Consider the following 23,055-nt stretch of genomic DNA (forward strand, 5'->3'; position numbering starts at 1 on the left):
AACAGGTTTATTCAGGAGAGGGGATGAGCACAAGGGTCTGGGCTGCGAGAATTCAGGACCGAAGAGAGCCCCGAGCACCTCTGTGCACTGGGTTTTATCTCAGGGGCGGGCATAGTCCAGGGTCCAGTGGGAGCTCACAGAGGGAGGGGTAAGGGGAGGAGGTTACAATGTCGGGGACCAATGGTGATACAAAGAAGGTGGGAATACAACGTAACAACCAGTAGTGCTTTAAGGAAGGGATGATATACATGGAAGGAGCTGGAAGGAGAGGTGGGATTTACAATGATGGATGGGGAGATGGGGCAGGGTAAAAGGTGATGGAGGGGGAACATTCAGGAAAACTGGGAGGGGTTTACATAACAGACAACTGGGGCTAAACCAATACAATCAACAGGGGGAAACAGGAACATACTAACAAGTTTTAACAAATTCTTAACAAAATGAAATAAACGAACTACAACACTTCTCTACATTCCTATTCATTTATAGTTACGGGATAGCTGCATCCCCTTATCCTTGAAGTCTTGCTCATCCTTACAGGAGTGTACATGCTGTTCCCAGATGCTTTCCCAGTGTCTTGATAGGTATGCCCCCTGAAGGGCTAGGATATATTGAACATTTTTCTTCCTCTTCAGAAAGCCTACACTCAATCTCACAATCTAAATTTGCTTTTTTTTCCTTTAGGTCTTTATACTTCTTGAGGATGTCAAAGTGCAAAGCATAAAACTGCTGTTCTTTGTCACCTGTTTGTTTGGTATTATAAGCAATGTATAAAAGTGTTTTTTAAGTTTCAGTACAACTATGCTGGATCCTTGTTTCCTGTATATTGGCTCACTTAATTTAAAAAAAAAGGCCTGAGGGTCATGCATTAACTTCTCTTCTGTTTTTCTCTTGCTACTCTCCTTCCATCCTATAAAAGGTTATTTTCTTACATGGCAAGAGTTTAGATATGCCATGTTCAAGCTGTTTTGATCCCTTTTCTTTTTGGTTCACTTTGTTTTAATAGAAAATTGATGAAGAAAATTGAAAATTATGTCATACCAATAATATTCAGGAGTAGTAATCAGATAATTTGTGTACTCTGTATTTTCTCAAAGAAATTTAACAAGCAGTTAACATCCAGAACAACTGGCTAAGCCATAAGGAATGTTTTGAAACATTTGCTGATTTGAACAGTCACTCTGAAGACTGCAAAGGTGTTTCATCATAATGCTGTGATGGTAAGGATGGTTATATGAGGTAAAATAACTCTTTGTAAGATGCTTCGGTACCAGCTACCTCCAAGCGGCTGAATTCTGGCTGAAAGTTACCAGGAACATCACCAGGGTTTCTCTGTGCTTCCACTTGCACTGAAGAACGGATGTGGTCAGTGGAGCTTAGACTTTGACACTGTGGCTTTTGCAACAATTCTCAACAACACCTAGATGGAAAATTTGCACAAAATTTAAATATACGTTGTTGTGTTGCGAAGATGGTGGAAGCCCCCTCACTATGACACAGATCTCCTATAGACTTGCCTGCTGTTTAACTAGTTTCTGAGTAAATTTTTCTGTTTGCTTTTGTGAAAGAACTTTTTTCCCTTACACTGAAACCCAAGTTCCACTGGCAGTATTGAAATACTGGTGTGTAAGTATTTGGATACTAAAAGCAAGGTTTTTCTGATCCTCCAAGTAAGGATCTGGGTTAGTTTGGGTCCTCTGAGTAAACTGTGAATGAGATGATCCTTTTACTACAGTGGTCATGTGTTATGTGTCTTTGTCAGTACAGCTCCAACTGGTGTCAGTGGGAGGTCTTCCAGCACGTATTTGTAAGTCAAGTCCTCCCACTTAGAGGCTCATTAACTGTTCAAAACAATTGCCTTACAGGATGAGAGAACATCTCAGCTCAGAGATAAAATTTTGAAAGAATCTGTAGAACATTTTCCCAGCTGCTTCTGATTATTTAACTATGACAATGTTGTCCTTCTTTGGTTCCAGGGCATGAAATAAGGAGTTCAAATGTTTTTCCACCATGTGATAATTCAGGCAGTGCTTCTGGAGATACTCCAGATTCAGCACACACTGTATGTTGCCTTTGCTCTGGTTTAGAAGAATTTGATTGTGAGATAGAGTTTTAAACCCATGAGAACAGCTCACTCCATGTTTCTCACTGCCAAACAAGATACACATGTGGCTTTCCTACACTGACAAAGCATAAAGCAAAGGTAGACCCCATTCAAGTGAACATTATAAAGAATGGTAGAGTTTGAAAAGTGAAAGCCTGAATGCTGAAGTCTATCCACATGCTACATCTAGCAGAGTAGCTACATATGGCAACTTTTCTAGAAATATGTCAGACACTCCATCTCAAGGATGAGTTTAAATGTAGTTAAGTGCTGAGATGTTTTTGCAGCTGCCAAAAATGGGTACGCCTGGTGATGGTAATGAAAATTATTTCAGGAGCATTGACAATAGCAAAAACAGCAATTGAAGAAGGGTCTGTGTGCTGCAAGCAGGTACAGTACAGGCCTCTTCCTCTTGTCTGGAGCATCTCCTGACTTTCTAAACCATCAGGCATTTGGAACATAGAATAAGGTTATCCTGGGCAGCAAACAGAGTTAAAGTGGGAGGATACAACAAGTCACTGAACAAAAGAGATACATGGAAGTTGTGAGAGACTAGCTTTTCAATATAATGTAAATTATTTTTGCTTCTGTGATAATGAGACATGAACAGACATTAATCAGAATTTACCAATGCATGGTAAATTGCAGTTTCAGAAAAAAAAAAAAATAGCAATAAAAAAAGTTAAATACTTAAAACTTCCAAATCTAGCTTTTCAATGCCACCAGTGCCTACTCTGAAGGCAGTAGGAGCTGTGCTGGCTGTGGGGGCTGTGCTGGCTATGGTGGCTGTGAAGGGTGTTAGGGCTATAGGGTCTCTGAAAACTATAGGGTCTGTGAGGGGCAGTGGGGGCTATGGAGTGTTTGAGTGCTATGAGGGCTGTGAGGTCTACGAGGTCTCAGGGGGTTTTGAATGCTGTAAGGGCTATGGGGGCTTGGAGGGCTTGGAGGGCTATAGATGCTGTGCTATGGAGGCTGTAAAGGCTATGGTTGTTATGGAGGCTGTGAGGGGTGTGGCATCTGTGAGGGCTAAGTTTTTTCCTTTTCCTTTTTTTTTTCTTTGTATGGTTTGGTATTTTGGGGCTTTATCTTCCTCTGCTTGGTATCCCCTCTTCTCTGCTCAGGCCTCTCTTCTCTTACTTTTTCTTTGCTTTTCATTTTCCTGCAGGGAGCCTGCGTACCTTTCCACCCAACAATGGGCTTATACAGCTAAAGCCAGCATCAGTTGGCATCAGCTCTTGGTTTAGCCAAAGTTGGCTCATTTTACCCTCTTTTTGTAGGAAGGCTTTTTAGTTCTCCCATGTAATGCCAAGGAGTCTGCTGTAGCCTCTGGGGTGCACGGGACAAAAGCAACAGGTGCCTAAACCAGAAATGTCAGAGTCAGAAGTTCAACAAGGCCAAGTGTCTGCAAACAGTTTTGTCTCCTATCTTTAAGTGGTTTGGGTCTGTGGTTCCCACTGTTTTGGGTTTTTTACTATGATGACTGAAACACCTTTTCCTATACTGAATGATTTATTGCTACAGTATACCCTAGGCCACACATATCCTAGCTGTTTCCTCCTGTTAAAGTTCCAGGATTTTTAGACCACAAATGAAGATAGGACTCTAAATCATAGTTCCTTTCAACACTTTGAGCTTTGGTTATCTTGAAAGAAAAAAGTGTTTTGGGAAAATAACACTTTAAATTTATTGTTCAAAAAAAAGATTTCTTAATATGCTGAGGTTAAACAGGGATTTTGCTCTGTGTAAACCCTTTCCAAATTGTTATAAAGGTATTAGATTTTTCACAGTTGCAATAAGAAAAAAAAATAGTAGAAGTTGCATTATCTGCAAAGCTCTGACACTGAAAAAGTCATTGGAAGGAGCTTTTTGAGTTAGGGGCTATTCAGACACAATTCCCTGTCTTATGCAAAGATCCATGTGACCAAATACTGTCTTTGTGGGTTTGACTTGGGAGAGGGTAGAAAAAGGAAGGATGAGGAATGGATTGGGTAGCCTCACTCTAATCACTGTTTCTTCTTGAAAGAGGAAAATATAATCTAATTATTCCAAAATAGAATATTATCATCCTTCAATAATATCTTTATAGCAGCCACTACTTTTTTTAATAAATATATTTGGGAACTGGGTCTGACTTTTTCTGAGTTTTCCTTTGTCACTTATCTACATTTAGTTGCCAGCTGTATTGGAAGAGTATTTATTGAAATCTACACTGCAAGGAAATTATTCAAAGAACTAATGAAAATGGAATGGCAGTGAATGACACTTCAGCTCTATATAATTGCCTCTTCCATCTCCTCATCACATGAAGCATGAGTTACGGGCCATAAGCCACAGAAACCTTTATATATGCAGCCAGTGCAAGCTGGTGCAGTGTTGCCAGTGCAAGGACCCACATGCATCCCTGCTGTAACAGGCAATGTCTATTTGATTTAAAGATTTTTTTTTTATTTTAAAAAGGTAGGAATTTTGTTCCTTGAAGTTTACTCATGCAAGAGTGAGATTGATCTCTAGGGCTTTCACAGTAATTATGATACTGAAACAAACTGGATAGCTTTCATGCCATTTTTTCAGACCTTGAAACATTTCCCACAGTGAAATATAAAATTAATCAAATCCAGTATGAGTAATAGTTCTGAATTGTCAGAGGCATCCCTCTTCTCTTTGAGAAACCCTGGCTAATGGTAGTTTAATGAAAATGTTACCAAGAATATGCCTTCATCTTTGTTTTTAATAATTAATTTATTCATCAATTAAGAAGATAATTTGGGTTTTCCTTGAAATAATAAATTGCTCCAACATCTTGCATTTGTGTGGCCTTACCTTACAAATCACATAGAAGGGGAGCACTTCATAAAACAGGACAGACATTAAACCTAGAGATTAACCATTAGAGGGCAATCTTTCCTGCTCTGAGGAACAGCTCATAAAAACACCCCTGAAGAGACACCATAGTTGATGCTCCATACCCATATTCTTGAGGTGCTTAGTGTCTTTGCTGAACGGCAGACTAATTTTTATATGAACATAAAAATAAATATATTAATATCAACACAAATAAAATATGAACATGGCTATAAATATGTAATACAAATAGGAAATATTAATATGACTCTTCCTCACAAAGTCTGAATGAAGAGGGATGGGTCTCTTTTCTTGCCATAAACTGCACTCTATGACAGAGTACTTCAGCCCAGAAGTGACTACTGCAGGTGGCAAATGAGCTCTTCTCTACACACACATGGTGTGTCACGCTATAAGACACACAAGTAAAGACTGAAAACTGTTGTAGGAAAGATTGCTTATTATTGTGACACAGTGACTTACCTTTCTTGACCATAGGCATAAATTCTACTCACTAATCCCTGTGACTAAGAGTGCAAGAAAATGCACAAGGCTTTACCAGTAACTAAGTTTTAAACTTCAAAGGCTGCAGTGCAAAGCAGAATTGTTAAATATTATGCATATTGCAAAACGCTGAAGGGGTTTGAAAGGGGGTTGAAAAGGAAATATTCTTAGATTGTTGTTGCTTAAAAGGCACACACGTTATGGTTAATAGGGCCCAGATGCTGACTGGTTTTGAAAAGCTGAGCAAACTAAAACAAAATAGTGTTTTGGTGTCTGTCAGCCTGAAATGTGAGCTCTTTTAAAAGGATGTTTTCACTGTATCAACATAGCATTAAAGCACTTTACAAATTTTAGAACAGTAATGTTCTCAAATGACATTTTTATAATATGGCTTTGAAATGTAGCCATGGCTAAATATTCACAAGGAAAGTCTTGGACTTGCCCTGTGGTCTGGTGGGCAGTGGCAAATTAAAATCAGAATCCTGCATGGTTCACACTAAAAAACATGACTGCTGATGAAGTGTATCCTCAGGCAGTGCTGTTTTCAACTCCGTGGGAGATAGGAGAGGAGAAAAGAGATAGTAGGTAGACAGCCTGACCTTGAATGCACCATCAGCAGGAGTCCAAACTCTCCTCCAAAGTCATAAAGAAAATGCCCAAGCCTTCCAGGTCATCTTATTTCATATTTCCTTGTGGGGATAATGCTGGATTTCTGTTAGACTAGCTTGCCTATATGGGCTGCTGAACTCAAGCACCTTCTCCTCTGTGAAGTTTTTGTTGTAAGGATTTTTTTTAGCCACAAAGAAACGCAGTTCTCATCCTGGGCACCAGGCAGCCTCTTGTGGTAGAGAAGATGGGAAAGAAAGGATGGTTATTAGCGGGGGGGGGGGGGGGGGGGGGGCGGGCGGGGGTGGGAATGGGGTGGGGAGAGGAAGGGTGGGGAGATTTGGGGGGAATAATAAAGTAGTACTGAAACACAAGAGAAAAGGCAACTCCATATGTGATAAAAAAGGGAATTTGATGGGAAAATTGCCCCAGAATTAGTAGAAATGCTAATTTTTGCTGTGATTTGACTGTAGTGGTAGTAATGGCAAAAACAGGTCAGGTTTGATGCCTGGAGAAAATTGCTGGACTAGAGAGGTGACTCCCTGTTTAAGGAAATCTGCTTGTAAGGTACCTGTATCCTGGGAAAAAGGTGCAGTTCATATGGTATGGGAAGAAAAGTGAGGGGAAAAGTATCAACGCTTGTGATTGAACTTCAAGAGGGAAAACATGATCACTGAGGATGGTGATTCTGCTCTCATGAGACCTCACCTGGAGTCCTTCATCCTGCTTAGGGGCTCCCCACATAGGAGCCCCTGCTGGATGCAGAACACAGGGCTGGACCAGCTCTGCCTCAAAGACAAGCTGAGAGAGTTGGGGTCATTCAGCCTGGAGAAGAGGAGGCTTCAAGCCTTCTAGTGCCTGAAGGGGGCTTTCAGATGGAGAGGGGATTTTCACAAGGGCATTAGTGATAGAAAAAGGGAGAATGGCTTCCAGCTGAAAGAGGGCAAATATTAGGAAGAAATTCTTTGTTATTCTATGATCTGGTCCTCTATCCATTGAAGAAGGAATGCCATGGTGAACCTATTTGCATGCTTGGAGTAGGATAAACTGTGTCAGGCATTTCTATCACATTTATTAGAACGGACCTTGTTTTGAAGAGGAGTTGGATGAAAAATTTTTCTTTATTAATTAACTGCATGACCTAAGCAATGTGACAAGATGATGATGATGATGATGATGACGACACAAGTCAGGGTGTCCTATTTTATTCTGTGAAATCATTGTAACAGGCATCACTGGAGGCAACATCACATCCCATTTCCCAAGTTCCTGTGCTGCAGACTTTCCTGCTGGGGGTAGGAGGACTTGAGCTTGAATTTCAGTATGAAGGCATGGCCCTTTTGAAATCAGTGAGAACTTTACCATTGCCTTCAGAGGGACCAGCATTTTGGCACACTATGCCCATTAACTCTTGTTGAAACATTCAGTGAGAAAGCTAATTATGATAGTGGCTTCTGTGATGTGGGCAACCACAAAGTCATTTGCTGAGCATCCATCTTCTTCTAACAGCTTTTGCTCATTAGGAACTTTGGTTCTGGTTCTACAGAAGATCTCATTGACTCCATTCAAATTCGGGGCACAGTTCAAAAGCAGAGTGACTTTGGCAGTCACTGCTGATTTCATGAGCTCCAGCTGCTGTCCCTTGCTGTCCTAGGAGCTGACAAAATTGCTTGTGAGGCTGGGCCACCAACAAAACCAGGGAACTTACCAAAGTTTAAAATTAATCCCATGAAAGCTCTTGTGTCATTGAGCCACCATCCAAATTCAGAGGTAAGGGTTAAGCTGTCCAGGTTTCTCAGCCTCAGTCAGATTTCAGCCAGCAAATCAAGGTTTCTCTTTCTAAGGTTGTGGGGTTCAAGCAAGGCTGGTACCCTGGCTGGAACCAGCACGGCAGCTAATCCCCAGCTGCTCGGTCCATATCCCACTGCATCAATGTGATGGATGGCAAATATGGCGATTTATTGCAGGGAAACTTAACATTTTATAGTCTGGAGTCACTGTGTTACTCCCATCTGCTTACATCACACCTAGATGCTATTGGCCAATTGCAGAAGGTTTTACTATCCTAACAGAGAGGGGGGTTAGCTAACTTTCCGTAACATCCCGAGTTCTTCAGATCACCAGGCCTTAAACTACAACATAAGGTGAATGAAAATAACTGTGACCAACAAGGGGAGCTTCTTACTAAAATAAAAGAGACATTCCCTCTCTACATACTTTGACTTTAAGCTCAAATAAAGGAACATAATAATTTCAGAGGAATCATGCCTGGTGGAGGCTTTTTTGTGTGTGCTAATCTTGCCTATTTTACTTTGTAGAAGCTTCAGCTATAGAGTTAATTCTACATATAATTAGAAGTAAAGCTCACAAACATTTAGGAGATAGGTATTTTTTGAATTTTTCCGCAGTAAAAGCTGAGTCTGATAATATCACACGACACCAGGAGCCCTTTAGAGTCAGCCTACAATGCCCAGGTCTTTAATCTGGCACAGATGTTATCTCCTACTGTAATAACAAGAAAAGCTATGAAAATATACGTTGAACAGATAGGAAGGTAAAAGTTAAATGGTTCTGTGAGTTTCTAATAATCCTGAAAATAGTAGCAATTTTGGAATGGCAGGTACCTCAAATACTGCTCTGAATTGTTCTGCTTCATATCATTATTCTACTCACCAGCTGTCACATTCTGTGAGGAAGGGAGAACAGTGCTGTAGATGTCTAGACTTAATGAAAATGTTTAGATGCATTGAAATCATGAAGTAGATTTTCTCATCTAGAGGAAATGCAAGAAAGCTGCACTTTACATTGTTTATTAGGAATGAACAAAGAAGTTAAGGAGGGGAGTTTTTTTCAATTGAAGGTGTATTACAAAATCTTAACTTGTTAGCCTCTTCAGAAAGAAAAGGGTAGGTTTACTTCAATGCAAGAGGGTAAAATACTATGTTTAAACACAGCACACTGGCCATGCATATTATTGGTAACACTGTTCTAACCAGCACAAACCCAGCCCACCACATTTAGTTTAGCAAGGGGGACAATAACGCAGAGCGTCCCCAAAAGCGCTGGGAAATAAATCACGCATCATTACATCAGCCGGGCAGCAACTCCTGCTGATAAGGAACGCCTGCTCCCTCTGCTTTGGGAAAGGCCGGGATTTATTGCTCTTCAGTCTGCACACCGGGGGAAAGGACCATAACTTCATTTTGCCACCCTGCCTGCTGCCGCCCGCCCCCCGGGCGATACTCCGGCATTACAGCCCATTCCAGGAGCAGAAGGGGGATCGGGATCAGGATCGGAATCGGGATCGGAGCCTTTGTGCTGCCGCTCGGACGCCGCCGCAGCTCTGTGGCAGAAAGTAGTCCCGTCCTCACGGGCCAGGGCTGAACCGCATCGCAGGCGGCGGAGGGGGCGAAAGGAGGCAAAGTAGTCCCGCTGGAATGCGGCCCCCCCCCCACCTCGCCCCTTCCCTGTGCTCGGGGGGTGCTGTAACCCCGCTCACCTCCCTCCCTTAGGGAGCTCTCCTGAGCCGCGCTCCCCGCCGGCTGCGGGGCTGCCTGGGGTGTGCGCGATCCTGCCCGGGAGAGGGGAAGCAGAGCGCCCCCGCCCCTCCGCTCCGGCCCTCCCCGACGGGAGCGGTGCCGGGGGCGGGCGCTGCGCCGGGAGCCGGCCGGGCACGGCGCGGGAGGAGGAGAAGGAAGAGGAGGAGGACTGTATCCCTGCGCCTGTGCGCGGCTGGCGGAGGCGGAGGGGTGGATGGGGGAAGGACCGCGGCGGTCGCGGTGAGGCGGCGGCAGCAACAGCAGCAGCAGCCGGCATGGAGGGCAGCGCCCGCTCCCGCGGCGGCACGCCGGGGCCAGTGGCCTGCTAGGGACCGGCGAGGGGGGATCTCCGCGGCCGCCCTTCCCCGCCTCCCAGCCCCCCCCCCCCTTTCCCCACCGCTTCCCCCGCCCGCCTGGAAGCATGAACTGGCAGCGGAGGTGCTGCTCCCCGCCGCCGCCTCCCCGCCGGTGAGAGCGAGGAGGGAGGGAAGATGGGGGCCGTCCTGCGCAGCCTACTCGCCTGCAGTTTTTGTTCCCTGATGCGAGGTGAGCGGGGCGGGCGGCGGCGGCGGGAGGGGCAGGGGGAAAGTTGCCGGGTTGGTGGCGAGGGGCCATGTTTGGGCGTGCGGGAGGGGAGCGGCGAGGCCTGGCTGCCGGCGGGGCGCGGGGCCCGGCGCGGGGGCAGCGCTCGCTCCCGGCCGCCGCCGCCTCTCCGGCTCCTGAGCAACTTCCCGAACCGCGCCGGGAGCAGTCCTCCCTGCCAGCGGCCACCGGCCGCGTCCCGACCCGCCCTATTGTTGTTTTCAAGTTTTTTCATTTTCCTTTTTTTTTTTTCTTTTTTTTTCGTACTTGTTCTGTTTTGTTTGTTTGTTTGTTTGTTTTTAAGGCTCGCCTTAAACTATCTCACGCTCCCCCCGTGTCTCTCTGCACCCCCAGCAGTTCGTGGGCACCGGCGGCTCTGGGGCAGAGCTCGGCCGCGCCGGCGTCAGGCTGGTCCCGCTGTGCCCATAGCCGGGCTGGTCCCGCTGTGCCCATAGCCGGGCTGGTCCCGCTGTGCCCATAGCCGGGCTGGTCCCGTTCCCCCCGCGGTTCCATCCTGCGGGGTGCGGGAGCGGGGAATGCCAGGAAAGCGGTGCTGCCCCGACCCGCTCCTCGCAGCCGAGGGAGCGAGGGGAGCAGTGAAGGCTCAGCTTTCAGCTGGGCTGGCGCTGCGCTGGGACTTGAAAGAAGTTTGTGTTTCTCTGGTGAACCACCACGGATGCTCATACGGCTTTAAAGGAACAGTCGAGTGCCTTACGAGGGGATGTTACTTAAAGTAGCTGAGAATTTTGATTCTACTTCCCGGCTGCTACAAATTTCTTGTCTTTCAGGGTACAATCTGAAAGAAAACAGGATTTCTTCAATTTTTTTTAAAATGCAAACCTAACTACAGAGTTATCTGTGCTCAGTCTTTCTGGGAAGAAATCGCCTGTGGTGCTTGCATACATAATTCCTCTGTTTACTTGATTTTGACTTTTTTTCATACTAGATGGGAAGAGATTAATTGCTAACAGTTAATTGACTACATTTTGAATTAGAGAGTTCATCCCCATTAGAGTGTTTTGATGAAAGTTAGTCTAAGGGTGGTGTAGATTGAAGTAACTGCTCAATCTCCAGTTGCTCAGTAATCTGGAAAACTAAGATTTTCATCTCATCCATAGCTTTTTTTTTTTTTTTTTTTTTTACCCCGTGCATCTGTTTGCCATATTGTATCCTGTTTGCAGAGATACAAATATACTTATTTAAATGGCATGTGTAACTTTTCATACTTCATGTTGTGGCAGTTAAACCCCAAATTTTAAAAGTTTTAAATTGGCTCAGGAGTATAGGGAGAAACTGTTTCCTGCTTAGTTTCTTTTAATAAGTAACAATCATACCCATTCTTAATATACCATGTGTTTGGCTTCAGTTTGATGTTCAGTCTAGTTCAAATGACAGCACAGAAATAATTGTTGTATGTGATGTCACATAATATTGTTACAGTGATTTCTGCAAATTAATCTCAAAATAGTGGCATGTGCTTTTGCAAATTTTTGTATACTTCATGCTGAATGGGACACTTTGAAGAATCATTCAGTTTATAAATCATATGGCTGTAATTTATTTTCTCATCTTTCACCTCTGTCTATTGCCAAGGACATTTGTGTCCAAACAGCATTTCTGTTTCATCTGTGTTCCTGGTGCTCTGCTGTTTGATTGCCTACCTGAAGTTGTAATCCTCTGTTTGTGACATGATAGTAATTTTCCTCCTGGCTAATTGTTACTTTAGCTAGACATAAACAGCAGGAACAGCTGAACCGTGAAGAAACAAAAATCAAATTTTAATGCATAATCCTCCCTAATAAACAGCATCTATGCAAGTAGAATAGGTTCAAGTAAGATGTGTTGAGTTCAGAAGAGGTGTCAGCAGTTCCTTAATGAGGCAGAGGGAGTGCCAGCATGAGTATGAATAAGCTTATACATGAAAGTAGAGTTGAAGTTAGGAAGTTCACTGTTTGGTTTGTGAATTCAGTGCTGTCTGTAGAGGATGCCAAGCCGACAGTGCTGGAGACAGAAACTCAGCAAATGTAGTAGTGTGTGTTTGTGGATTGCAGTATCCTCTCTGCTTCCAGAGCCAGCCTCCTGTTCTCATAGAAAACACAAATGGACAAAGGTTTATGACAACTGAATTATTACTCTGAAAAAACTATGGTAGACTTGCTTACCAGTCTGAAAAGGAATAAAATCAGTACCCTGGAAATGCATAAAGACTTGAAGAAATATGAGGCTGTTACTGGCTAAAAATGGATGCACAGGGCAAGGCACCTGTCTCAAAAATCATCCAAGGACTGCAATAAATTAGGTCCTACTGATGTTGTCAGGGCAAGTGTTTGAATTTCTAAGCGACAGGAGGTTATCATCATGACAGCTTGCTGTGGAGGTTCTGTGCTTTGGGCTTGGGTTTTTTTTTTAATATAGCTGCTGGAAGAAGGATGTCAGTGGTCTCTGTTCTGTCCTCTTTGCATATGGTTTGATTTGGGAGATTGGGGTTCCACCTCTCTGACCAGCAGTGCTTCTTGAAGCCACTTCCTTAGGGTATTCCAGAGGAGTGGACTTAAGGCTGCTCTCTGGCAACTTTGGGGTGTTCTCCAGGACAGCTGTGAAACCAATCAGAGAGATAATTTTTAGATAACTGACAGATGCAAAGAGGCAAAAGCAGCGTCATCACATCTGTCAGGATGCTACAGATAACTGTGAAACTGAGGTTTCAACTTTTTAAAAAGTGATAAAGAGAGGTTTCCTACACCAGTGTTCATGGCTTGCTTTCTTCCTGAAGTAGCTCTCCAGCCAGCATGCAATTGCTGTTTTGTTTTGGCTTTAAACACTGATCATGCAGGCAGTGCATAAAGCTCTTGCTTGAACAGAAACCTTATAAAGGATATTTGTGCAAACCTACTGAATGTTACAGTCCTCTCTGTTTAAGGTCAGATAGTGAAGAAATGAAAATGCCTTTTTAGTAATTGATATTTTAAAACTATGCTTCCCTAGAGTTCAGAAAAGAGTTTGTTTGAATCCATTATTATTGTTGTAATATTGTTACTGTTTTAATTGATTTTAATCCATTGTTTCTGTTTTCATAAACAGATCCTTGTGTTTTTTGTGTTTTTTTTTAAAGACAGATCTATTTGCATGTTGTTTAGAGGAGTTTAATGTTCAAAACTTTGCTAAGCTGTGGTGTGTTTGAAACTTTCCTAAACTTTGATGGTGTGTGCATTTATTTTTCTACCAGAAGTCAGAGAAGGGGATAAGGAATAGATTTGTGCTCCTGAAGCACTCAGGTTGGAGACCAAATGTGGCATTTCAGGTGCCATTTCACATTTGCATTCAGGTGAAGGGTCTCTTCACCTAGAGACTGTACAATACTATGGCAATAAGACTTGGAAATATATTTTTTTTTTTAATAATTGTGGTCTGTTTCTTCACTCAAGCTTGAATCAACCATTTTCTAGTTATGTTTCTTCACTGCATGATTCCTCAGAAAGCAGTGTGCCCTTGTCTGCCATTTCCTTCTTTAATATTTTCATAGAATAGTCTAAAATTAGTGTGATCTAAGTTGTTCCAAAATCCACTATTAATTTTATAGTTCTTTCAATTGCATTTCTGTGATATAGTTTAGTTATCTCCAGATTGCTTTCGCTTTTATTTAAAACTGAAAAATTAGGACTTAAAAACTTTGATGGCAATTTTTACTCTGTCTTAGAGGTGAGGTAAAGTAGCATTTCTGACAAGGTATAGGGAAGTTCTGAATAAACAGGAAAGTTCTGGTCAGAGGTATATGCAGGTAAAGGACTTGTATCCTTCAGCATGAGTTATATGAAGATAATCAGGTGGAAAGCTTTGTTCTTGTTTCTCAGCAATACTGGTTAGAGGGGCATGAATTGTATTCATGTTTCTTTTTCCCTAGAGAATTGCTTCAATCTGCATTCTCCGAGTTCTAGGTAAGGAATTTGGCTACAAGGTGTAGAATATGTAGAAGGGTTTTGTTTTGTTTTTTGTTTTTTTCTTAAGAATTGGGCATATAGGAACCTTTTAAGCTCTGTCTTTGGGAGCTGGAGAAATCTGATTCCTTTGGGCATCTGTAATCCACCTTTATGACGATGTCGCATTTCAAAAATGCCAGCTTCAAAAATATCTGCTGCAGTGCTTGTAATATGGGATTTACTTTTTAGTTTAAACTAAGTAGAGTGAAGATATTTTTTCTTCCCTCTGAGGGAGTGGGCTAGGGCAGGAAAACAGAAACAGGTCTCAGTTTCTGCTCTGTCACCATGCATCTCCTCTGGCAGCCAGTCTGCAGACTTAAATACTATATTCTTTGTCCCCAGTATATTTAACTTCATTAATTTCCTAAGAAATGTTAAATACTTGAGTTGCTTTGCTGGTGGCATCTTCAAAATTTCCTTGTACTTTTTGGGAGGTGTCCATGTTACTGTTGTGTGGCACCAGAAATGCAGTTAGAACTAAAGCTTTATTGCATGCTCCTGCTTCTGGCTGAGCTGGTGGTTCTGCTGTGTCTGGGAGTTGTTTGATTGCCTACTTGCTCAGCTCCTTCTCCAGTTCTCCTGCTGGGGAGCCCTCATGTTTCACCTCACCTGAGAGCTTTGGGTAGAATTCAGGTTGATAAGGAATTTCCCTCAGATGGAATTGTACCAGTAAGAGGTGTATGTTGCTTAGAAAGATGCAGAGGGGAATGCAGCTGCCCTGCAGGCTTCAAGGATGGTCTACTTGTGTTCGCAGTTGGTGCTCCCCACTTAACTGAACCCTCAGTTTTAAATGAGTTTTAAATGCTGTGGCTCACTAAGGGTGACTGTTGATGTGTGCACATGAGGTTTGGGGTGAGCCAACAGCCAGTGATTCCACTTCTTCTGTGCCGAGCACTTTGTAGTGATGACTCTTACAAAGTGTAATTACCGTTCAGTGAACGAAGTACATGCTCTCCTAATAACCCTTAGTTTTTCAGCTTACACATCAGGTGTGGCTTCAGAGTATGTACCACTTGCAGAGATACAGAATACACAGTACTCCAAATGAAGAGGCTGTCATTCTTTTCTGGTAATTGTCCAAGGCTTGAAAAGGGAAATTTTTGGATCTTTAATGGATTATACATAAATGCTGGGTATTGACACACTAAATATTAATCAACATTTTCCAATTTATGTATTTGCCAGACAAGCTGACATAGGGAGCCTTCATTGAACTCTCTAGATAGCCTTGTAGTTTATAAATATTTGTGTCAGGACATTCACAATGTGAAAGGCTTGCTATTTGTTCCACATGGACAAACTTAGAACACAGTGCTTGCATTTGCGACTAGAAGCGTCTTGTTGTCATTTCTGCTTTTTGGTATGTTCTCTGGTGAAATGGTTATGAAAATAGGGTGGGGTTTTTGTCTCATTATTGTCTTGCTACAGACCTTTCGATTTCCATGTAGTTGGCACAGTTCCCCACCAATTTTGAAATGGAGTCAAACATATCAGTCTATGAGTAGAATGGGAATATTGTTAATACCTTTATCTGTAATACCTTGTTCTTAATAGACTTATAAGAAATTAACCAGTCAAAGTCTAGGTTAAAAGAAGCAATTCTTTAGTTAGTAAAACTTTGTTTCCTTTGCAAAATGTTATAAACTACTTGGAGAAAGAAGCATGTCAGTTTAAAAGATGGAATGTGTTTTGAGCTTCAGTATTTATATAAAGAGAACAATAAGGAAATGTTTTAAATATAAACAGACATGGAAAATGGCAACATTCATAAAGATTTTTTTAGTGTCTTGTTACATGATCACATTACCTAAATAGAATTACTCCCTTGTGATATAATCAATGTGGCAATAATGGGATTATAGTTTTAATTCTGTTTATGAGGTCCATGTGTGAGTTCTTGATGTCCGATTTTAAAAGTAATCATATTTGAGACAGAAAAATTTAATCAACTAGCTATATAATTTTGCTTAATCAAAAATTGTTTGTTTTCTTCTCTATGATATTTTTCCCCTTATTCCTCCCCTCTCTGCCCAATCTGTTCTCAGAGGAAAAATATAGTTTGTATGTAGTGTGCTTGGGTTTTTTAACTGTCTGTGCCTCTAGAATTCCTTAATAATAAAGATTCTCCTCTGTCCATTTTCAGAGAGTTCATGCTTCTATAAAGTAGCTGATATGTTTGCTGGAATTCTGGAAGTTAAGGCTATGTGGAAAGTAACAGAAATTTAAGGTGTCATAGGACTTCAGACTTCGCTTCCTTAGTTGTTCTGTCAAAACTCCTGCTTATACTCATAGTATTAGTGTTAATTAAAATATTAACACTTTGAAAATTCAAGAATCCTCTTGTCCACACACAGATTAATAGAGAAAGAATATTAAGAATAATGAGGAAGAATTTGTAGACCTTGTGGTGAGTCTTATTATGTCCATTTAGAAAATGTGGTGATGTTCTTATAGCTCAAAAACTTAACTGAAGTTCAGCAGTTACCCTTTTACCCTGTAGGTTATGGTAAAATGAGTAAGATAATTCCAAGTTGTGTGGTTTTGTGTTTGTGGGTTTGTTTTTCTTTTGGATTTCTAGAAATGAGTCCCATTCATTATGAAAAAGACAAGGTCATTCACCCTTTCCAAGGGATCCTGCATGTGTGTGTGTCGTTTTTTATGGGGTAGTTTGATTTTTTTTTCCCCTATGTGTCGTTACATCAAATGTAAGCCTATTGAACATTTGACATTAATAGTGCTGGGATATTAAAAGTATGAGAGTTAAAAGTATGCTACATTTTTTCACAAAATAAAATGTCTAATAATTCTCAAAATTATTGAAGTATGTGCACATCTTTCCTTACCCATTAAAAACAATCCCTAACTTTTCATTTGAAAAGGGTTTTTTTGTGCTAAGTTTTATGTTCCTGCCCTACAGCAACTTCCTGATAGTGCTTAAAAAATCTAAACAAAAAACCCCAGCCTCAAAGCAGAATAAATGAGCTGTTTTGTTTGATATGGTTTTTACTTAGTGAGACAAACTGACACACTTCAATAAATATTTTTTGAGTATCTTTTAGACTGGTGTGCAACCTTGGATAAATTGTTGGAAAAGTCATCTGAGAGTGGTTAATTGCTGTGAACTTCTTGTCAGTGTGGAGAAAGGCCTAGTTTGTTAGATGTGTGCTGTTGTTGAGGGTGTGAATCCTTTGATCCAAGTGGAGCTAACAGCAATCAAGGTAAGGCTTGGGCTGTTGCCATGTGCTTGGGTTACACTCCAGCAAAGGAGGTGAGTGAGCTGGTAGGAGTGACTGAGAGTAACACTCCCAGGCCATTCCCAACCGGATGTGCACTCTCAAGTGTGAGCTGTTTAGGCTGGAACACATCATAAGCTGCAGTTGCTCCAGAGTAGCAGCAAACCTTGGGGTATTCCCACCTTGGCTTGCCAGGGTGTACAAAGTCTTGCAGCCTTTAGCCTTCCTAGAATTTGGGAAATGAGCTCCTGCTGTCACAGCACCACAGTGTCATGTCTTGGCACTCTCCTTCAGTGGATGGACTCAGCTTCAACAGCTTCCTGAGGAATATGATCAAGACTTTTGGTTTGTTTTCTTACTGTTACAAATGCTGTAGGAAAAGGTGATGCCAGGTGTGAAGGGCAGTGTTTTGTTTCAGTGTGATCCAGTTGCCTTCTCTGTCATCACAGCACTTAGTTTAGATTGGAGAATACCATCCCTGTTCAGATGTGGAACTCTCATTGGTAGAGCCAAACAAGACTTCTTTCCTGCAGGAGCAGAGGTGCTTGCTAACTAACTTTTTCATTAAACAGATTGTGTTGATTTAAACATGGGTGTTGCCAGTAGAACTGGGGAAGTATTGCCAACGTGTGTGGAACTGGTATGACTTCATCTGCAGTGCTATGTGTTATTCTGACAACCGTTTGAGAGGCTGGAAGAGTGTTGAAGGAAGATTACGAGGACACTTGAGAAAATGAGCTGTATAATGTTGAAGTTCTGCAGATATTAATGTGGATCATGGAAGTATTTGATTACACATCCCTAAGGAGCATTTCTGCTTTCCATAGCCTGCAGTTGGCCCTGGAAAGTGCCAGGTCACCTTTATTTTGCTGCTGCTCTTTACGCAGAAGGGTCATGGAAGAAGGTGGTGGTAGTGTTTTATGGCAATGCAGCTGCAAGCTGATGCCTGACCAGGGAGCATCAGCTCTCTGCTCATCCTCTTGTCAGCCAGGTAGATTCAGAGCAGAAAGCTAGAAAAATGTCAGAGCTAAAGTGCTGTGTTCCACCCCCATGAGAGTGCAATCAAAAGAACTTCAGAACAGGGGAATACACGTTACAGAAAGGTGGACAAAAGATCTGTATGACTGTGCTACCTAGCTCTGAGAAGAGCCACACAGTTAATCCTGCTGTATGGCTCTGTTGCCAGTGGATGATTTGGCAGGTGATACCTACTATTCAGAAAGTTTTTTGCCTGTCATAGGCTGGGACTTCATAGTGTACTTCAGTCATGAGTGCTTTTGCTATAATCTGTCAGCTCCGTTGGCTTTTTTATGCCTGGACCTGGTATTTCTATCCTTCCCTGAAGCCCTGTTTCTTTTCTTTTTTCCTTCTCTCATTCTCATGTCTCCATCCTTCTATCTTTAGTAAGGTAATTTTTTCCCTGTTTTTAGCAGGCTAAAAGATGACTTGCTGCCTCTGTACTAGCTAGTCCTGCAGGTTGTCTTGGTCTCTACAGCTAGTAACTGGCCAAAGGCCTGAAAACAGTAAAGTTTAGTGCAGAATCCAAATGCTATTATTGCCTAGCTTGGTGTCTTTGCTGTTGCACTCATATGGCTACTAATCTCCTTCACTGGCCTGCTGCTCCTGTGACCTTTTGAGTTACCATCTGAACGGCCTTTGCATGGCTTTAGCCTGAGGAATATACTTTAGGTTAGCTGAAAAGAGAAAAGGTCCTTTCTGCCAAGTTTGGGCTGCCTCATGCTCATTTACTGAATTCCTGGTTGCCTGCTGTGTCCTGCAAGTATATTTGTGAGAATAAGGAGGCTCCGAGAGTAGACTGCTCTCTGTTCACAGTGAAGGAGGGATGGCAGGCACTAGTAAGTCAGTTCATTATTCTTATTTTTAAAAATGTATGGAATTGTGTATTGCATGGAAAAAATTGGGAAAGTGCTGTGACAGAGAACTTAGTGCAAAATCCTGGCCTGTTGCTTGCTGTGCTTAAAACTCTTATGTATTTCCTGGTGATTTTATTGTTTGCTTGAAAATGTAAACCATCTCTGTATAAGCTTCTTGAGGCTGGCTCCCCCATGCTATTTGGAAAAAAACTATGTCTATTTTCAAATTGTCTCTCTTATTTGATACAAGTCTCACAGGCTATATTCCCAATGCTACCTCAATCTTTTCATTCTTGCTTCTCCAAACTGAGTAGCAAAACTCAAACATTTGTAGAAAATAAATATACGGAATTTCTTAGAAGCATGAGCAGTGATGAAGGAATTTGAAACCCAGGGAGGGAAGGGACAGTCCTCATAACTGACTGCTCCAGAAGCCTTGTGCCAGTCCAAATGTAAGTTTTCCTTACATTCTTGTGTTGGTTCTCCGTGGGACATCTTGGGGATGATTACTGTATTGCATACAAGGAGTTTTCTGTATTGAATGGTTCTAGGGAGGTTGCAATTAATGTTCTTGGCTGGTTTTCTATGTCCATTTACCTGCTTTTCCTTCCCTTGTGAGCTGAATATGAACACATGGCATTCTGTCAATGCATTTGGAGTCCTTTCTTACTGTGTCTCATCCAGGTAAGCATGTATTTAGTACATTTCATCACTGTGTCTCCTCTTTTCTCCAGTCCTCGCATTTGCTGTCCTCACAGAAGTGTGCTTGGCATTACCAATTCACTTTAGATGCTCAGAGTTCTTCAGCAAGACTTTTAAAAGATGGGGAGTGTTCCCTTCCCAACTCAACATCATCCTCCAGTGTGACAGTCTGTGGGGTTTCTTACCTGTGACTTCTATGTGGATATTTCTTCCCACAATGTCAGCAGTTGTTCAGTGGTTTCCAAACCGTGATTCTGTGGCAGGTTGCCACAACTTATCAGTGGCCATCTCTGCTCTGAGTCCTGTTCCTTAACTGGAGGTTCATGAGAAACTGGTTCAAATAATTAGTCAAAGCTGATGCAGTCCTTCCTTCCTCTGCTGTGCTAGTGCTTACATTGATTTGATTTTTGGTCTGAACTGATTCTGGATGATGGCTGGCTAAAAACTGCTTTTTGGCAGGTGGTGGGGAGGGCTCGGTAGCCTTCAGTGGGTTTAGCTTCTTGCTTTGTTTCGCCATGGCACGGGACAAGTGCTTGAGCCAATGCAAAAGAGGGGTCCAAAAAGGGCTGGAAGGGAAGCTGGGGAGAAAGGAGATGGCTGTAGTTTCATCTTGAGCAAATCCAGCAGGCTGCCAGTGGAGGGGGGAGAGCTGCTTCCCCTTCCAGCTCCCTGCTGCTTGCCTTATGTCAGCTTTGGAGTTCGCTGAAGCAGTTCTTGAGTTGATTCAACTTGCTAACCCAGTCAAACCTTTTGGTGACATAATGATTTGAATCAGCTTGGGGAGGGGCCCTTAACTGAGGGAGGGGGGAGAACAGCATTGCTGGGGCTTGGGACTGAAAAAAAAGGATTTTGTGGAAATGCGACTAATTGCTTTAGCCAGGCTAAACTCCATGTCAGTGAAAGAATGCACATGTTGAAGGTAACACTGGCCTTGCCTTATGGCACCCAGAGCTGTCCTGGGTCAGTCTAGGTAGAAAGGAGAAACTGGGAATTTGTGGAAAAGGCCACTGGACCAGTTAAAGAAAAGCATGACAAATTCTGACAGTTTATAATTGCCACTTAAACACCAAAAAGATTAAAAAATCTTTTTAGCTGGTAAAGTGCTTGTTTTATGTTGGTTCATCACTTTGCATCCTGTGAGAGGCAGCATTTTTATACCTGTAATAGATGCCCTTAAGTCAGATGTACAATGCAAGACCTGAGTAAATAAGTGTAAGGGAAAGCAGACCTGAGTGTCCTAGGGATTAGCAACTTTCAGTAGGAGAAAGGAGTTGCAGCCAAGAGAAAGACGCGGTGTATGAACTGGAGTTTGGCAGTGGGAAGAAGGATGCTGGTAGAATTCTAGTTGTAAAAGTAAGGCAAAAAAGACAACGTCTGGCCCTTAATACTGCATGTGGTAAACTTAAGGTTTTACCTGAATATTGGAGTAAAGAAACAGTTATAGGCTCAGTGACCACTACTGGCAGAAGTTTCTTAACATGTAAATTATTTTTGTTGCTGTTGAAATATGTAAAACCTGAGTTTTGGTAACTTTTGTGTTCTTTAAGGAAACATTTGTTTCTGCTGGTAGGTACTAAAAAAATATCTTAGTTTATAAATAAGCATAACTTTTACTCTGTGTTGGATACTTTAATTAGAAGAATTACCTGCATGCAGACCTCTCAGGTCATAGAGGAAATGGTAATACTCATTACTATTTCTGTTTTTTATTTCCAGGATAGGTGTTTTTATCTTTCAAGAATGTTCTTCTGTTCAATGTATTGTAATTTGCTGCAGTTACACTATATTTTATTATTGTGTCTATAGAAAGAGAAATAAAAACATGTAAAGAGTTCAGCTTCTTTAAAAAAAATCTGATTTGTATCTTTTTGCCCCATTATAACTTAAACTGCCAAATGGTTGCCCAGCTTTGAAAGGAGATGTTCTTGGACTTCTTCCCAGATCATTAGTACAGTTCATAACTACATTATTCAAGAAAGCAGTCTCTTCAGTGTCCTGTGCTTTTGAAGTTGGGACAGGGTGGGATCTGGCACAATTTTGCTCTTGGCACTGCTGCCTGGGTGAAGTAAATGTAGAGATGATACCCAGTCCTAATGCTGCCTTCAGTAACTTCAGTAACTGGGTTTTATAGCACATTGAAGCCTTCGTGTTTTCTGGGGAGGACTGGAGGCGGAGTGGAACAAACCTGGTTTTTATTATTTTAGTGATGCAGGCTTCATTCCTGAATGTAACAACAAATTGGAAAGCTTAACATGCAAGTTTCACCCCTCCCTTCTTCTATCTAAAGTTCATCATAAATCAAGTTATATTCAGTGTTTCTGAATTTAGAATGACAGACTAAGCAATTCAGTTTTCTTAAAAACCAGCAAAACTCCCACTGTCCTGAAACATATAGAACTCATTTAATTGCAAGTAGATGAAGGAACTTTCTTAGTTCTTTCAGCTTCTCCCAATTCAGATGTGACAGTGTCTTTGAGAAATTGTTTTGTGATAAGATTATGAGGGGAGTAGTCTGATCTTGGAAACCAGCTTTTGAATTTACTGAAGTCTGTTAGTATTTCTAATTTCAGTGTGAGTTTGTCATACAGGGAACTGTATGACAAACAGCAGTGTGGCTTTTTGACATTACTGAGCCATGCACAACCTTGGCTCTGTAAATTTTGACCTTTTGGTTAGGACATCCATTCTGCTGCAAATTTGAAGTGCCCATCTATGCTGAGGAATAAATCTGCAAGATCCCTGTGACATTTGTGTGGTGACAGGTAGAGGAGTATTTATGGATCTAAATGCTTCTGTAGAGCTCTAGTGCTAGAGTTTCTGAGTAAATACAGGGAAAGGTAGAAATGTTTTCTGATAGTCAAAGGGTGTCATTGTCTGCCTTATACAAATGTAGTGTTTTTCTGAACCTTTTGTTGAAGTAGGAATGAGGCTGGAATTTTCATAATGCCATATATAGTTTGTGGTTAAGGACAATTAAGCAGGCATACTACATTTAAGAAGCTGTCTTTTTTCATGGTTACTGCTTTACATTAGTCATTTTAGGTGTTGTTATGAAAAATATACAGACTGTACAAACTGACAGAGTATGCAAAT

The 23,055-nt window shown here is 41.9% G+C and overlaps 2 protein-coding genes across 3 annotated transcripts in view; one reads left to right on the forward strand and one right to left on the reverse strand.

The window, feature by feature from the left end:
- Nucleotides 1-9,210: 9,210 nt before the first annotated feature.
- On the reverse strand, nt 9,211-10,017 carry LOC131572590 (proline-rich protein 36-like). The gene has a single exon (XM_058825835.1). It carries the CDS (start codon nt 10,015-10,017, stop codon nt 9,211-9,213), a length of 807 nt encoding a protein of 268 aa, XP_058681818.1.
- Nucleotides 10,018-10,019: 2 nt separating this feature from the next.
- Nucleotides 10,020-23,055, forward strand: part of LOC131572920 (low-density lipoprotein receptor-related protein 6) — a 114,755-nt gene continuing 101,719 nt past the window's right edge. For both annotated transcript variants that reach the window (XM_058826365.1, XM_058826366.1), the window contains exon 1: nt 10,020-10,140. In XM_058826365.1, the coding sequence (XP_058682348.1) occupies nt 10,086-10,140 (55 nt within the window). In that variant the 5' untranslated portion in view covers nt 10,020-10,085. The remainder of the gene's footprint in view (nt 10,141-23,055) is intronic.

Source organism: Poecile atricapillus, chromosome Z (genome assembly GCF_030490865.1).
Source record: "Poecile atricapillus isolate bPoeAtr1 chromosome Z, bPoeAtr1.hap1, whole genome shotgun sequence".
Taxonomy (NCBI): Eukaryota; Metazoa; Chordata; class Aves; order Passeriformes; family Paridae; genus Poecile; species Poecile atricapillus.

What these genes read in the sequence shown, in the direction of transcription:
- LOC131572590 (XM_058825835.1), bottom strand. Translation starts at nt 10,017, where the DNA reads ATGCTTCCAGGCGGGCGGGGGAAGCGGTGGGGAAAGGGGGGGGGGGGC.